The sequence below is a fragment of the Telopea speciosissima genome, chromosome 2, assembly GCF_018873765.1.
Source record: "Telopea speciosissima isolate NSW1024214 ecotype Mountain lineage chromosome 2, Tspe_v1, whole genome shotgun sequence".
NCBI classification, from domain to species: Eukaryota; Viridiplantae; Streptophyta; class Magnoliopsida; order Proteales; family Proteaceae; genus Telopea; species Telopea speciosissima.
The window spans coordinates 78619919-78636427 of NC_057917.1; the positions used below are offsets into that span (position 1 = coordinate 78619919).

Sequence of the window (16509 nt, forward strand, 5' to 3'; positions counted from 1 at the left end):
AAATGACATATAAATGGAAAAAAGAGGGCACCCAGACATAGGAAGGCGAAATGATTGCCTCTCCTGTGAAATGAAAAATTCCACTCTTGTCGGATGCCCATGCGCTCTCATTGGCCCCTATGATGGCTTAGGGCCACGCAACCCGACAATGATCCCCTTCCCAAATAAATTTTGAAGAAATTAGTTCTACTTCTTCACACACACACACACACACACCCACACCTGTGAATCCTGGCCCAGATTATGAAAATTAAAATTGTATTTCCTTGTTTTGTTTCTGGTGTGAAGACAAAGCTGTTGGACTCATAACATGTCTGGGTCCGGGCCAGAGCCAATCCAAAGTCCGAATACTGAACCAAGTACGAATTAACGGTCTTAACGGCTACAACACAGCATGCATGACAGCATCCCAATTCCCAAAAGTCAATAAGGACACTCGTAAGTCTTAACCGTTGAACTCTCCCGCGAACAAATCCCAAACAAAAGAAAGGAAGGAGAGAAGATTCTATTCCGCACTAAGCGGCACAGATACAGCCAAGAGTACGTCAACGTCAAGCAACGGTCCACATCATGATCTCTTTTGCCGACGTGGCATCTTTAAAGTCCCACTAAAATGCTAGAGTCGTGTGCTCTATGCTCGTCGCGCATCACTGAAGCACACACTACACAAATTTAGTAGCGTCTCGAGCTATCTTCTTTCTCGCTTCTTTCCCATGCGAATCGTTAATTGAGAATCTGAGAGAGTGAGAAACTGTTTGTCAGAGAGAGAGAGAGAGAGAGAGAGTCAGAGAAGATTAATGAAGAAACCCTAGATGATCAAATCAGTAGAGCTTTATCTGTTTCGTTGGTATTGATGTAAACCAGCGAAAATAGAGGAAATCCTTGTATGAGTCTGGTATGAACTTCGTTTCTTAGTCGCTCAAAGGCCTTGTAAATTTTAATCTTGTTCATTTTCTTAATTTGATTTTGGAATAGTGTTATGGTTTTTTTTTGTTTTTTTCCAGAGATTCTGAGTAGAGACATTGTGCATCGCGGTTTAGAGGTTTGTGTGTGGTTGCTAGAGTGAGGAAGGATGGCTATCACAGGTTCAACATCAACTGCTCAACCTCAGTTTATCACTAGCATTGGGAATGGAACTTCTTCGAATGTTCCGCTGATCGAGAACCAAGACTCCAACCAGATTATAGTCCCTGATGTGAGTATGATCTGTTTCACCTGATTCTATTGTGTAATTGTATCTATCTTTTGTTCATTGGTTCGTTTTATCTTCAGAACTTCTCTCTCTATAGCTGAGTTCTTTTGCTTTCCATACTAATCTCGCATGCAGCCCAGGAGTTTGGACATGATTCATGATTGTGTAGGTGAATTTAGCAAATGATTCTGGTGCTGTTGGTTAATTTATTGTGTATGAAATTTTTATTGTTACTTAGGGTAAACTTTGTGTTTTGAGTGTTTGGAGCTTAACTAGTATGTGTCCATGAAACCCTGTGGTGTAGTCAGTATATAATTCAGCTCAGCAGAGCCTTATACCAACCCATAGAAAATTCAAAAATTCTTCCACCCTTCCCCCCTGTTTGAGTGAACTGGAACAAGTACTATCAACACAGCAATTTTCATTTACAAAACTGGATAGGAATTTCGGAGAGGTTTTAAACATATGAACCAAATTGCATAATCAAGTTTCTGAGGTCTGTTACGTTCTCTGACAGAATTGGAGATTCATGAATTTGAGTACTGAATCTAAAGGTATCTTGAGTTCTGAACTTTTCCCAATACTGATTTTTGTGCCAAATATCATGGTAAATTCGAACTGTGAAAAGAACATCTATTTGTTGGGCATGCAATCTTTATAGGTTAATTGTTCAACAGGGATGAAATCTTAGTCCCAATGATTGTTTTTTGGTAGCACTTCTCTTTCTCCTGTATCTTTTATCTGCTGACAGGAAAATATACATTGTCTTCATCAAGCAATTACTTGTCTGGAAGATACAAAGTCCTCTTTCTGTTGATGGTTGAATTCATAAATATGGGAGCACTAGCACCATGTGCATGTTGTGTGTCATATGGTTGCATTACCACCCACAAAGTGGGACTCCCAACATTCAGGGCCCACTATATGGCTGGAACCTGGACATCTGTCATAAGATGGCATGTGGTTTTAGCATTTGAGTTGAACGATAATAAGAGAGGAAGCACAATGGCTGAAAGTCAGAGGTTTCAAACATTCATTACTTTTTCAAAAGCTTGTTATCCAAACTTTATTTCGTAACTGATGGTTTGATTCATGAACTTACATTTTTAATTCTGACAGGTATTCAAAAGATGAAATTTCAATCAGAACTTGTCATTTCCTGAATTTTTTGTTCATTTCTTTGCAGAGAAAAGGTTGGAAAAACTTATTCGCATATATGGGTCCTGGATTCCTTGTTTCTATTGCATATATTGATCCTGGGAATTGTAAGATCTTCATGGTCATATTTGTATTGTGGTATCCAGATTCCCAACTTCTTATATTTATATACATTCGGCTAATGTTTGATAACATACAGTTGAAACGGATCTACAGGCAGGGGCACAGTACAAGTATGAGGTGGGTATATTAACTTCTGACGTAAATGTTGCTGGCAGGAAATTTGAATTCCGAAGTAACAGAATACTTCAAGTCTTTCATTAAGCTGAAAATCCATCAAACTGGTAACTCATAATGACTTTTTTCAACAAATATGCTGATAACAGTTAATGCACTAGTAGAGAGGTCAGGCTCACAATTCAGCTGGCCTACCTTTGACCTGGATAAAAGAATCTATGGTGTTTAATCTTAGACTGGGCTGTAAAATAATCGATACGATCCATTATTGTTAGGGTTTCAAGATGCTAATTTGACAGGGTCTAGGATTGAGGTGGGAATGAACAGGGAGATTTATGGTGTAGCTGTACAATGACCCGTTGGATAAAGACTGGTTACTCTGAATATTAACTGGTTATTTGATGAATCTTGAAATGAGCTATTGGCTGGTCTGAGGGTTTCTTGGTTTGTAGATTGTTTATCGTATGGGATGAATTATAAGTTCTTGTGATGGTAAGACATAATTAGGTTGCTTGGGAGCATGTCTTGAATCTTCAACATTTTCAGATTTCTAGCTGGTAAGGATCTGCTAAAGAAAAGAACAATGAAGAAAATTAGAAAACATACTAATTCACCTTCAACAGTACGAATTTGCAAGGCAATAGCATTTCAGATACAAAATCTGAGGTTTCATTCAAACACAAGACCAAACTTAGAAGGGCTCTAATTTATGTACCAACAAAATTATACCTCCTCCTAGAACTTGAGAGCTGCAAAAATGACCAGAAAGGACTGGTTCTCCATCCCACATACTAATGTAAAAGAGCTAATGGTCCCACACAAATTGCTAATAGTGACTTTCAGGTCTACAAACTTATTTGGCAAAATATTTCTGTGTCACACATTAGTAGATTAAAAAATCAAACAAAAAGCTGCACATATTCATAATTAAACCAGCTGCAGAGCGTTTAATAACCTAAATATGACTAAAAAATATAAAAAGAGACATACGACAACCAGGTGGCCCCATTAATCGGTGATTCTTTGCACAGATTTCTTTTAGCTTTCCATCTATGTTTTATTCTCTGATCCTAATGAGAAGTTTCTTTGTTGGGCAGTTGCTCTGGATCATCCTAGTTGCTTCTTGTGCTGCCCTTATCATTCAGTCCCTTGCAGCCAACCTGGGGGTGGTCACAGGTGTGTGATATCTTCATCTGGATAAATTTTGTTGCTATGTTATTAAAAGGGCATGCCCAGTGCACAAGGCTCCCATGCTGCGGGGTCTGGGGAGGGTCATAATGTACGCAGCCTTACCCCTGCTTTCGCAGAGAGGCTGTTTCCAGACTCGAACCCATGACCACTTGGTCTTTGTTGCCATGTTATTCTAGAACACTTATTAAAGTTATTTCATTGGCACTTTCCTGCTCATATTTTTGTGGCCTTCAATGCAGGAAAACATTTAGCAGAGCATTGTAGAGCTGAATATCCAAGGGTACCGAACTTCATCCTATGGGTGCTTGCTGAAATTGCTATCGTTGCATGTGACATACCTGAAGGTCATTTTTGCTTCTTTAATGATTGAAAAATGGGTGATATTATTCTTGAGATTACATCTTCATTGCTACTGTTCTGTATAAGTGGCAATCAAATAATGAAGTTGGTAAATAATCATGGTGGATTCCTGGGGCGAATGGTCCCTCCTGAAAATTTACTCTATATATGATAGGAAGTGGAGCAGTTCCAAAGATGTGAGTTTCCCCCTCCCCCTAATCATGGTCGTCCCCCCCCCCCCCCGGCACCCCTCTCAACATTCCAAATCCCACTCCCCAACATATAGGTTATCTATGTAATATAATATCATAAAATATACAATATATAATCTATAGTGTATAGTTAGGTAGTAAAAGGAAAAAGCTTATGGGGTTTTGTTATGGTGTTTTATAATACTACCCACTTTAGATGGTACACTCATACCATGTAAGATATTAATACTAATCTCCTGACAGAGTAGGCAGCCAAGTGGATGTTTTAATCTCGTGGAAGGAAACCTAATAAGTTCTACACATACTATACATTGCCTAGTGTTTATTTGAGTATTTTATGGAGAGTTAGGGGAGCTAAATCATGATTTATCTCTGCCACCACCCTTGTCTAGAATCCACAGAGAGTCATTAAAGCTGAGAATAGCCAAAGCACTTCTATACAAGAGGCTAGAATAAGGTGAAGAGAAAAGAGTCTATGGAAGGATCATAGACAAATCTATTAGGATAGCATCAGAGGACAAAGTACCAGAATCCATATGTCAGGTGAGGGGTAAGTCTCCGGAATATTGGTACCCCATCCAAGCAGAAGGAGGTCTGGTTGTTCTTCAAGACTACAGTGGAAGCAAGTCAAGGTTACAGATAGTCAAGCCTTGGATTTGCAGGATGCACTGCAAGATTATAGGGAGTCCCATCCTGAGAGCACCAGATAAAGTATTCAATACATATATCTTGCTTGGAGGTGAGAAAGGAGATCTACTTCAGTTGCATCACTATAAGCACTTGAGCTTTTCTCACAGAGACTGATGGCAGGAGGTCGGGTGAGTTGCACTTGTTTTGAGTATAGGACACAGTTGATCATGATTGCTGTGCCTTGAACAGTTAAAGAGAAGAACCCTGGAGCTCTGTAGTTGAGGGAAAGTAGAATATGGTACTGATTTAAGAGTTGACCAACAACAATGAGATCAGAGAAATAAGTGTGCCTGTCATGGAATGCCCAGAAAAAATTGGTTGATAAACTGAAAATACAATAAAAGAAATTTATGCCTTAACTAAGGGGGTGCTTCTGAGGACAATCATCACTTTTTCTTTGCCTTCCCCTTCTCTCGTATTTGGGAGGGGAAGCTTCGTAGATGTTGGCCAACTAGGACAAGAATCCTCGATTTTATAGGGAATGGTGATAGATTAGGAGGAGCTTCTGTGGGAAATTGTGTCCTGACACCATTGCAAAATTAGAAATATGTTAATGTGCTGCAAAGGAAACTGAACATGCTGCAGGCAGATGTTTAACAAATAAAATCAGAAACATCCAATGGTTGGAAGCAATGCCAAAAAACCATGCGAGAAAGTAAGGACCACCTTTATGACCCAGAGGAGGGGACTGACTGCTATGACCAAAAAAGAGCATGGGAACCAAAGAAATTAGTATAGGAGAGGATGACCGTGCAAGCATCTCAAGTTGTAGATCACGTTATTCATCCAAGTGGATAAGAATGATTAGATTCTTCCAGGCCACTATCGGTGCTAGATTCTAAATGCAAACCGTTACTAGTCTGGATGTTGGCATTGTGGTGTAGAGTTGACATCGAACTGGACTCAACTACTAACATTGTTGATCAACAGCTCCTTTTTACTAAGTTGCTTCAACTGCTTCCCTGATAGATATCTCTTTTGGTGAGGCTTTAAGTTGCCAAATCATCAGGTAACTTCCTGGCATCTTTTGTGATCCTCAAGGATTGAGGGTGGGAACGAGAGCCCATGATTACTTACCAGGGCAACAGTTCACCTAGCAGAATGTCCATCCCCTTCACCACCCATGTGGTGTGTGATGTGGCATGACATTGGCTATTGATGTCAGCTGGATTTTGGCTCGTTCATGCAAATGAAAGTTGAGACTTGAGGGCAGAAGTTATTGACTTTGAAGAACCTCTGTCTATATGTCGTCAGAACTAGGTCTTTCTCTGTGAAGAAGGCCTTCTGCAGAGAGAGAGAGAGAGAGAGAAAGTTGATTGCAACCAATCATTTTCCCTCCTCCCTTCTCTTCTCCACCTTCCCAGATGGCAGAATCTCTACAAGGCTAGGTATGGCCATGGATTAGATGGTGGCTGCGTATCTATTGAAGATTCTTAACATGACAAGGCATGAACGACCATCCTGAGAGAATAAGTGCATAACAGAAGCAAGCGGCCACATTAGACTCTCATGAAAATATGTAGCTATGCAGCCTATGCTGACCATCCAAAAGAGTTTATGGAAAGATCAGATGGTTACGGTGATCTCTAACTATTTCAGATTATAAGGATAAAGATATAGTACATGCATACATATATTTTTATGTGTAAGTGAAATCACAGTTCCTAGACATTTCCCTAAGTGTTTCATAGGTGATGGGTTGCCATGGGAGTCACTGTGACCCAGACACTTTGACATATTGATGTATTCGATTGTCACATTTTTTTATCTTAAGTTATTGCTTCCTTCATGTTGTACTTATGCAAGAGTTTTTTAGTTCTTTTAGTAAAATGTATTCTTCACTTTAATAGTAAGTGCTGCTTCTTTTGTTTTCCAGTGATTGGAACAGCCTTTGCACTGAACATGCTCTTCAATATTCCTGTATGGTGTGGTGTTCTTCTTACTGGGCTTAGTACTTTAGTTCTTCTAGCACTGCAGCAATATGGGGTATTTTCATATGCCCTTTATAGTTCCTGGATCTATAACAATTCGAAGATAAATGAAATTTTTAGTTTTAGAAATTCAGGATTATGATCTTAAAATTAGTAAAATTATTTATATTGATAAAAAAAGAAACCTAATTCTTCTATAAAGCTAGGTTCATTAAGATTTTGGATTATTGGTTCTTATACAGGTGAGGAAACTTGAGTTCTTGATCGCTTTTCTGGTTTGTACCATTGCTGCTTGCTTCTGTGTGGAGCTTGGATATGCAAAGACCAACTCTTCAGAAGTTATCAAGGGGCTTTTTGTTCCTTCGCTCAAAGGCGATGGAGCTACTGGCCTTGCAATTTCACTCCTTGGTGCTATGGTCATGCCGTAACGTTCTTCGTTTTAACCCTAATGGTTCTTTCTTGTTTCAGAATCTTTTTGTTTCCATGTTTCTTATGGACTTTTTGCAGGCACAATCTCTTCCTTCACTCAGCATTGGTGCTTTCTAGGAGAGTTCCACGATCCATTCAGGGAATCAAGGTAAACCTTTAGCCTTGTAGGTTTAGCTTTTAATGTGGTAGAAACAGGATCTTTTGAGCCATGTGGATCAAATAGCACACTTGATGCATCATTTTAACAGTTCAGTTTTGTTGACACATAACAATCGGCCCAGAAACTTATCAGTGAAGAATGATAAGTTTGCAAGAAATAACCTTATGTGACTTGTATTGAGTGGAGTAAAAGTTCAAGAAAAGCCAATAAATAGGACAGGAACAGCCATTATATTGTTATCTATGGCCTGGGACACCTCTAAGAAGTATGTATTGAACTGCAATGTAGTTAGGACGACAGGCCATAAGTTATCGAATGCTCTGTGACTGATGCATAGATAGTTCACGTCTACATTGTATCAGGATGACATTGGGTTTTGTTACTTAAAAACAATCCCTTGATGGGAAAGTTTATGCATGTTTCTTTTCCTTATGGTACTGAGAGATACTGGATTTTAAAATTTTTTATCGTGGGATTGTAGCAGATTCTTTTAAAACAATCCCCTTTTTGTATCTTTTTCTTCCTTTTTTAACTATAATTGATGAAGTGTTTCAGGAATTCCATAGTAATAACTCTTTGAAAATTAGGTGAACAGTCTTCATATTTTGAGATGAAGGTGAAATGATATGTACCTGAGTGATGGGTTTTCTTTTAAGTATTTGTATTCATATGCTATACTTACAATGGGAATATTTCAGTTGCCATTTCAAATGTTAACTTGGAGGTTGGAATAGTATTTTGTTTTTATTTTTTGCAGTTCTAATACCTTGCCAATATATTGTTGGCAGGATGCATGCAGATTTTATACCATAGAGAGTGCATTTGCTCTAATGGTAGCCTTCCTCATTAATGTTTCAGTTATTTCTGTTAGTGGTACAGTCTGCAATTCAACAAACTTGAGTCCAGAAGATCAGACAAGCTGCCAGAACTTGGACTTGAACAAAGCCTCTTTTCTACTAAAAGTATGTTTTGGTTTAATGGCTGTCCCTGCCAGTTGGATGATATTGAGAGTCTCTTCTTGGTCTTGACATTTGCCATTGAAATAATTTCTAGGGAAAAAGTTCTGTCTGGGAGTGTGGCCTATGCCAGCACCCCCACGAGTCTATCTCTCTCCTCTTCATGTGAAAAGACACCTCAGCCCCCTTGTTTTAAGGAGGAGAGAGATAGATAGACACATGGGATTGCTGATGTAGGCCACTGTCCCGTACAGAAAACTGCTTCCCTAATTTCTATTAGGAATCATCTTAAATTCAGGTTATGTATTTCAGTTACACATCTTATGCTGAATTCTTGTCATTAGAGTTAGACATTTGTTTCCAGTGCATAGTTTCTCCACTTTTCATTTTACTCATTTTTTTTCCTCCTCTCTCACTTTCTACAGAATGTCTTAGGCAGTTTCAGTTCAAAAATTTTTGCAATTGCATTATTGGCATCAGGTCAAAGTTCTACGATTACTGGGACTTATGCTGGTCAATATGTAATGCAGGTATCATTCTAACTGAATTATTGGGTTTTGAATATTAGTAAACATTTCTTTTGTCTTCTAGAAAAGGTTCTGGCTTCATGCCTTCGTTCCGATTAACACCATTCCAAAGAAAATTTCATTATCAGTGTAGCATGCAAACCTTTTTTGTTTTTTGTGGTGGGGGGTGGGGGAAGGGATGGGATGATTTTCCTGAGGCTTTTAACATGCAAAGCATTTTTGTTTTCTTTGGCAGGGTTTTCTTGATTTGCGTCTTAGGCCATGGTTACGGAACTTTTTAACAAGATGTTTGGCAATAGTGCCAAGTCTAATTGTTTCAATCATAGGTGGCTCTGCTGGGGCTGGCAAATTAATCATCATTTCATCGGTAATTGACTCATAATATTTACAATGAAAATCTTCTTTCATATTTATCTCAGGATTTACGTTTGTCTGGGAATGGTTGAACTTGGAATGTCTTTGATTTTATCTGTTGATTATTTCAACAGTAACTTCATTTCAGTAATTTTAAGATGATTGGCTTTGATAAGCGGCTTGCAACCTTTTAAATTTTTTCCACTTTATAGTAGGTAGTTTGGAATCAGAGATGAGAGAATGTATTGACTTGGCATTAATGACAGAGGTCCTCTTATTTATAATGTGATTACAACCCTAAGAAAGCAAAAAGGGAAAAAGGAAATATAGGGAAATAACATAAAACCCTAATAAAGATACCAATTCCACGGTTCTCAACAGTTTCAAATCTAAGGATCATAAAGTGGCTAAGATGTGAACTAAGAGATTCAAGCAGGATTAGTGTGTTAAGTAGTAGTACTTAACTGTTTGTATTACAATCTATGGCTTCGTCAATTTCTCCACATGAGTTGGTTGTTTTGGTACTCAAATATGGACACGTCACCATGATTGAGGTGTGGTAGCCTGACTATTTGATGTACATATTCATTTCATGCAAGATGATTTTTGATTGATTATAGTCCATGAATGAAGGGAAGCTAAAATATGATTCGAGGACTCACCTTTTCTAAAAGTGTGGCGTTACTGATGGTTGAATACATCTGAATTTGTAAAAGGAATATCTGGTGTCTCTCGAGGATAATACCCAGAAAACCTACACAAGTCATTGTACCTATAAACAGATGTTGCTACCTCCTGATTTGTCCTGTCTGTAAAAAAAGTTCGTACCCAGTGCACGAGGCTCCCGCCACTGTGGAGTCTGGGGAGGGTCATAATGTAGCGGGCTTAACCCCCCCGCTTCGCAGAGAAGCTGTTTCCCAACTCGTACCCGCGACCAGTAAGTCGCAATGGAGCAACCTTACTGTTGCACCAAGGTCTGCCCCCTTTTGTCCTGTCTGTATCGCCTAGATTATATTCCGTGAACCAAATAAAATGTATAATGGTTCAAACTTCATTTTCTTTTGGGTGTAAAAGAAAAGAAATACTAATATATTATCCACATTTAAGAGGATGTGATTAGTCAAACCTATACATAGCAAAATATATCATTTTTAGTTCTGTTCTGTTCACAATAGCATTGAGAATTTATTCTTTACATTTGTTTCCATTGATGTTCTTTTGACAGATGATTCTATCATTTGAACTCCCTTTTGCTCTCATCCCACTCCTCAAGTTCACTAGCAGTAAGACTAAGATGGGGTCATATGCAAACTCAACTCTGGTAAGACTTTGTCGGAGGTGAATATGCATTACTATTCTTCAATCTCAATTAGTTCAATTTGAGTCATGGCTATATACGAATCTTGGGTAGCTGTATAAGGCGATGGCTGGTTAGTTTTTGAAAGTTGACTGATTTTATTTTAATAAATGACGTATGTTTGGAAGAGAAAAATCTAGGGGGTATAAACTAGGTTTACGTGCCAGTTTATTGGTACTTTGGTTTGGATATCATACAAATTTGTCCAGCCCAACATCTTCAGAAGGAACCAGTCTTCATCTCGATATAATAAACCCCCCCCCCCCCCCCAAAAAAAAAAAATAAAATAAAAGGAGGAAAACAGAAAATGGAAATTTATGGGTTTATACTTTCCGTTTGACATGTGGGACAAAGTTCCAATCTCTCCCAGTCTGGGTGTCTGTTATTATAAAGAATAGAGCTACATTATCTGAAGTCCATACATGCATCCACTGATTTCAAACATTCAAATTGGGGCATAAGCTAAGACGGTACAGGAATGATATATTAAATGCACTCAGACCTAAATATGATGTGCGGATAGTATTCCTTTTGTCATTAGTGCATGCAATGCAGACGTGGACAAGGTGCGTCATTGTTGGACACTGATACAAAGTGTCACTATGTTCTCTAGTCTCACCAAACTTGAAACTCTGAGGCATCTTCAGTGTATTAGGACTTTCTGAAAGTCTGAACCAGCTGCTGCAGTATGGTAGTAATTAAATATCAGTTATAAATATGAGTCATGAATAATGTGCCCACTTTATTTTTTTAGCTTTATGCAATTTAGAATTGGAGAAATTGTGTTGATGTTGGACACCAATGCGAAATGTCTCACTGATCTTGGAATCTCTGAATTTATTGTGTAGCTATGCATGATTAGTAAAAATTAGTTTCTGAAATAGTTTAGCTGATGAAAGTGTGCAATATTAAAAAAAAAAAGAATGACAGGAAACAACAATTGCCAGAGCTGAACTCTGCCAATCCGTCTCCATTTCTGGTGCCAAGCTGGGATATAGGGAGAGTTTTGTTAGGTTGGCAGATATCATTAAAACCTCTAGCCAAAGTGTTTGAATATAATCCTGAAACATTTCAAACACCCTTTGACTGGTCAGATAATCTTGACCATTAACTCTAAGGCATTTATCCAATCAGGTCAATTTTTGTGTCTGAGACTTATAGACTTAAACATATCAATTGTTGTACTGCCATTCACAATCTGTTCTGTAGTGTGATATTTATATTTGCTCCCTCCTTATTGCAGATAACTGCAGTCACCTGGGTCATAGGCTCCCTGATCATGGCTATTAACATATACTTTATTGCGACTGGATTTATTAAGCTACTACTTCATTCAGGATTAAAAGTTGTTTTGGCCGTGTTTGCCGGGATATTTGGCTTTTCAGGTATGTTGATATACTTGACCGGGATTGCATACTTGGTTTACCGGAAAAATAAAAAAGTCACACCCTTGTTGCCGTTAGACGAGGCAGACATTGGACAGAGAATTGACAATTTGAATAATGGATCATTATATAGTCACCCCAGAGAAGATATAGTAAGCATGCAATTGCCTCAGAGGATAAGAACAGCAGATATTGACTAAAGTGATGATACTCTTGTTCAATTAGGCATGCTTCTTAAATTTTGACAAGCTCGCTAAATGCGTCTATAGTTAACATGTCTTTAGGAATGAGAAAAACATAGTTTGCATCTATGTATTCATATCTTGACTCTTCTATCTCCATGAAAATAACCAGATATGATCTTACACCAAGCATCTGTCAGCCTACTTGCATGATGGTGTTAAAAACTTGGCCATTGTACTATTATTGGATGCAAAGTTCAATTGTTTTTGCTTTAATAAATGCCTATTAATCAATTAATAGAAAATAAGTCTTTTTGACATGTCCTTATATGCCTTCACACCGGAGTTGCTATGCCCTGGTTCTGATACCACTTGTCAAGTCCTTATATGCCTTCACATCCGATGTGGGATTATTTCTTTCACTTGAAACCTCAACAGATATTATATAAATGAATGTTGTGTAGGCCGTAGGGTTGAAACCTCAACAGATATTATATAAATAAATGTTGTGTAGGCCGTAGGGTGTATAAATAGATAAATAAATATTGCATTTGTATTACTTTTCTTTGGGACTAGAGATCAACTTGGAAAAATCTTTAGTATAAATAATCTCTTCTAGTGTTTCTTCCCATCAACCTCTCTGTGGTCCAAGCCATTCTGTGCCATGAGTCAGTTGAAATACTACTGGTATAAGTCCTCAAGAGCTAACCAAAGCAAAGATAAAAAATTTTATGGGAGATTCTTCATCATTATTTGTTATAATAGTGGTTTCCTTAATTTCTAGTATCTGTCGGAGTATTAGTAAGGTGAAGGCTGAACTTTTTTTTATATAAGAAACGACTGAATTTTATTGGTAAGTTGGCAAGAGAGCAACTTCTAGAGAAAACATAATAAAAGAAATCAAGAATGCAGAGAAGTGACACCACACCACCTACAAAACAGAAAACAAAAACCCCACTCACAGAATTCCATAACCATAACCCAGAATTGCTTTTCTTCAAAGTTTTCAAATCTCAACTTTGAACTCCTTTTGAACAGCTACTCAAGAGATAAATGCTTCTTCCACCAAGGTTATAGAACTGCTTGGACAACTTCTCTGAACCTAGGATTTTAAACTTGGAATTGGGGGTTGAATTGGATTGGAATCAGTCGTAAAAATCTTAGAATCAGTCCCTCATATTTGAAAACCCAACGATTCAATCCCAAATACCTTAGAATCAACCACTCCAGAACGTCCACAATTGATTCGGATCCGATTCCAATTTTTGAAGCAGTGCTCTGACCGCATGTGGAACCATCTCCCTTACCAGTAATCGTTTGGTCAACAAAGTTACTCTTGGCCAGATGAAGACCCTTAACCGTTTTTATCAGTAACTCCAATATTTTTTACATAGAGGGCCCACTGTGTTGGGGCTCAGGCTGAGAACTTCCCCAACCCCTCACAGCTATGGTCTTGTAAAGACGAAATAAATGATTTGGTCATCAAAACATTTATTTTTGGTGAGATCAAATCCCAAAACATCGAAAGAAAGAAAAAAATTCTCACGTTAGGAAATGCCCACCCTGTTGATACCTTTGCATGCATTCTCATTGGCTTCCATGCATGTTCCCATTGGTTTCCACTGGTCTTCGCATGTGCAGTAATCACGCTCTCCCATGGAAAAATCTCTCTCTATTAGAGAACAAGTTGTGTACAACATACGCCAGCTCAAAAATGAAATTGCACACCCCTATTTTTAGATTCCAAAGGAGATTCCCTCATTCGCCTGAAATTGCACTCGCAGTGTAAGAAATCTCTCCCTTTTTATTATTAATTTACTATATGAAGTGGGTTGACAAAACTAGGTGTGATCGGTAAAGAGATTCTTAAATGGCTGTGTGGGAAATTTTCTCTCTAGACTTTCATTTCGTTCGGGATCGAGTGACCAAGAAGTAGTTGCAAGTGCAGTTTATCTCCATCCAAGATCAATTAGTCGATATATCCGGTTTCCATTTTTGTGTGACAAGCTAAAGATTTGGCTTCCTGATTCTCCACCTTGAGGGAGTGTATTGAGTGATAAATAAGTTTTTCTATTCTAAGACTCTATATACCTTGAATAACAACTCTGTTTTGAGATCTACTCGATCTACATGTAAACTTTATATTTTAGGTACACTGATTATCCTCTTGACTTGTAAAGCTCGACCATGGGCTCTCTCATTGTAATCTCTATTTATACTCTCCCATTAGAAAGTCGATTATTCATGGAATCAATTAAATTAATACACATTAATGCTTCAATTGGAACATATTAATGGCGGTGCCCAACAAAACTTAATGAGTGCATGGGAAAAAAAAAAGAAGCAAAGATACGTTAATAATCTAACAACTAATTAAGAATAAAATTTCATCTGTATTCAATAGTTTCATACAAAAGATAGAGAAGCAAATGGATGTAATACTTTAGTTTCCATTGGCTAACTCATCAGTGTCACACTAATTACATGTTTACACTAATTAATTAACCTGGCCAACTACAATAAATCTCTTAAGGCCAGACCAACTCCGCAGAGACTCTTATCTCCGGCAAAACTTCTACCTTCTGGGCACAGTTTTCGATCTCCGGCTGGTTTCGTGCCAGTTCTCTGATAACCCTTTTGTTTGTAGAAGCAGAAGCAGTAGCCATAGCAGCACAAGAAGTTGTTGAAGAAGAACCCCAAAAGGATAGTTCAGAAACTAGGTTTGCATCATCTAAATGAAGAAACTCAGATAGAAGAAGAACTAGAGAAGCCATGGAAATAGAAAATATTACACAGATGATTTAATTTGTGTGAATTGTGATTCTCAGAAGAAAATGAAAGTGAAGTGAAGCTTCAAAACTTATAAATATAGGAACATAACCCCGCCAAGTTAGGTTGATTAATAAAGGATCATAATCTTAATGTCAATCCCAGCGGACAATTCGAGGAGCTGCATATGAAAATGACAGATAACACCCTCATTTATTTAATACCTATTCATTGGTTTTTTAAAACAGGATCAGACCGGATGGATGAACCGGGTTTAACCATGGTCAGCTTAATCAAATATTACATGAAAAAAAGGGCCAAAATAAACCTATTCCGTGACTGCAATGGAATTAAATTTCGGTAGCATATTGGTGTATCGGTCGAGACATATCGATATCGACGGGACCTGATACCAGTATTAAGTCAATACAGATCGACCAATATGGTACAGATGTAGGATTTTTAATTAAAATTGGTTGTATTATTTGGAAGAACTAGATTGATACGGCCGATACATATTGATATCTGTATCAATAACGACTGCTATAGTATCGAGAATTGGCTGACAAAAATTGGCCCATTTGATGGGTTGTTGTTGTTATATATGTGCCTACACAAGCGGTTCATTCTTACGTGATTTTACTATAGAATTGTGATTAGTGTGGGTGGTTAATTATGAGTAGTTTATTAATAGTGGGCAAGTATTGTAACAAAGAAGTTATAGGATTTATTATATAAGTGGGAGGAGTTAGCACAACTACAAACAGAGAGAGAGAGAGAGAGAGAGAGAGAGAGAGGTAAGATAACCTTTTGAACCATGATTAGGTATATTTGTGGTCTGGTTTCAAAATAAACCAGCTCAATTAGGTTCATAACAGTCAGGGTGGCCAAACTTGACCTATTTCTGTGAAGACGATTGATTGAACCATCTCTTGCTTTTCTGTTCCTAGCTTCCTATATATTGAACCAGAATTGGGTCCATTAATGTGAGCTTTTAAAAGTCAATTAAAATTATCGGAATCAGGTGATTCAAATAAGAATCACCCAACCCTAACTCCAATCTTCCTAATGAACAGATAAATGGGTTTGGCCACAAAACCATTTAATTTATTGCTTTCTGGTTCTTTGACTTGCTATTGTGAAAACTGATTGAACCAGAAATGGCCCAATCCTTTTTTTTTTTTTTTGTAGAGGGTCAGTTTAGTGATGGCGTGTTTACCGTTGTATAATCGATTCATAGTTTCCGTGTCAAAACTAAAGGTTGTATCGAACAAGATAAGTTTTAGAAAAATGAGGCTTGACCAATTCCAAATGTAAAAATGCTTTTATGTTCAACAACCTAAGTGGACAAAATAATTGGTTGGTGGTTGTATTTTTCATGTGGAAGATTGATGTTGCAATTTTGACATTTAGGGGCGTAAGGAATGAATTAGGTTGGTG

The 16509-nt window shown here is 37.8% G+C and overlaps 1 protein-coding gene across 1 annotated transcript; it reads left to right on the forward strand.

Moving 5' to 3' along the window:
* The first annotated feature begins 1020 nt into the window (after positions 1-1020).
* On the forward strand, positions 1021-12359 carry LOC122649889 (metal transporter Nramp6-like). Its single transcript, XM_043843146.1, has 13 exons — positions 1021-1195; positions 2379-2457; positions 2550-2590; positions 3685-3763; positions 4018-4122; positions 6896-7005; positions 7193-7374; positions 7458-7527; positions 8328-8501; positions 8921-9025; positions 9258-9389; positions 10602-10697; positions 11977-12359. Exons 1-13 carry the CDS (start codon positions 1073-1075, stop codon positions 12316-12318), a joined length of 1638 nt encoding a protein of 545 aa, XP_043699081.1. The 5' UTR covers positions 1021-1072; the 3' UTR covers positions 12319-12359.
* Positions 12360-16509: the final 4150 nt, after the last annotated feature.

What these genes read in the sequence shown, in the direction of transcription:
- LOC122649889 (XM_043843146.1), top strand. Translation starts at nt 1,073, where the DNA reads ATGGCTATCACAGGTTCAACATCAACTGCTCAACCTCAGTTTATCACT. An exon ending in ATATATTGATCCTGGGAATT is followed by an intron (nt 2,458 to 2,549) that starts GTAAGATCTTCA and finishes GATAACATACAG; the next exon opens with TTGAAACGGATCTACAGGCA. An exon ending in AAGCCTCTTTTCTACTAAAA is followed by an intron (nt 8,502 to 8,920) that starts GTATGTTTTGGT and finishes CACTTTCTACAG; the next exon opens with AATGTCTTAGGCAGTTTCAG.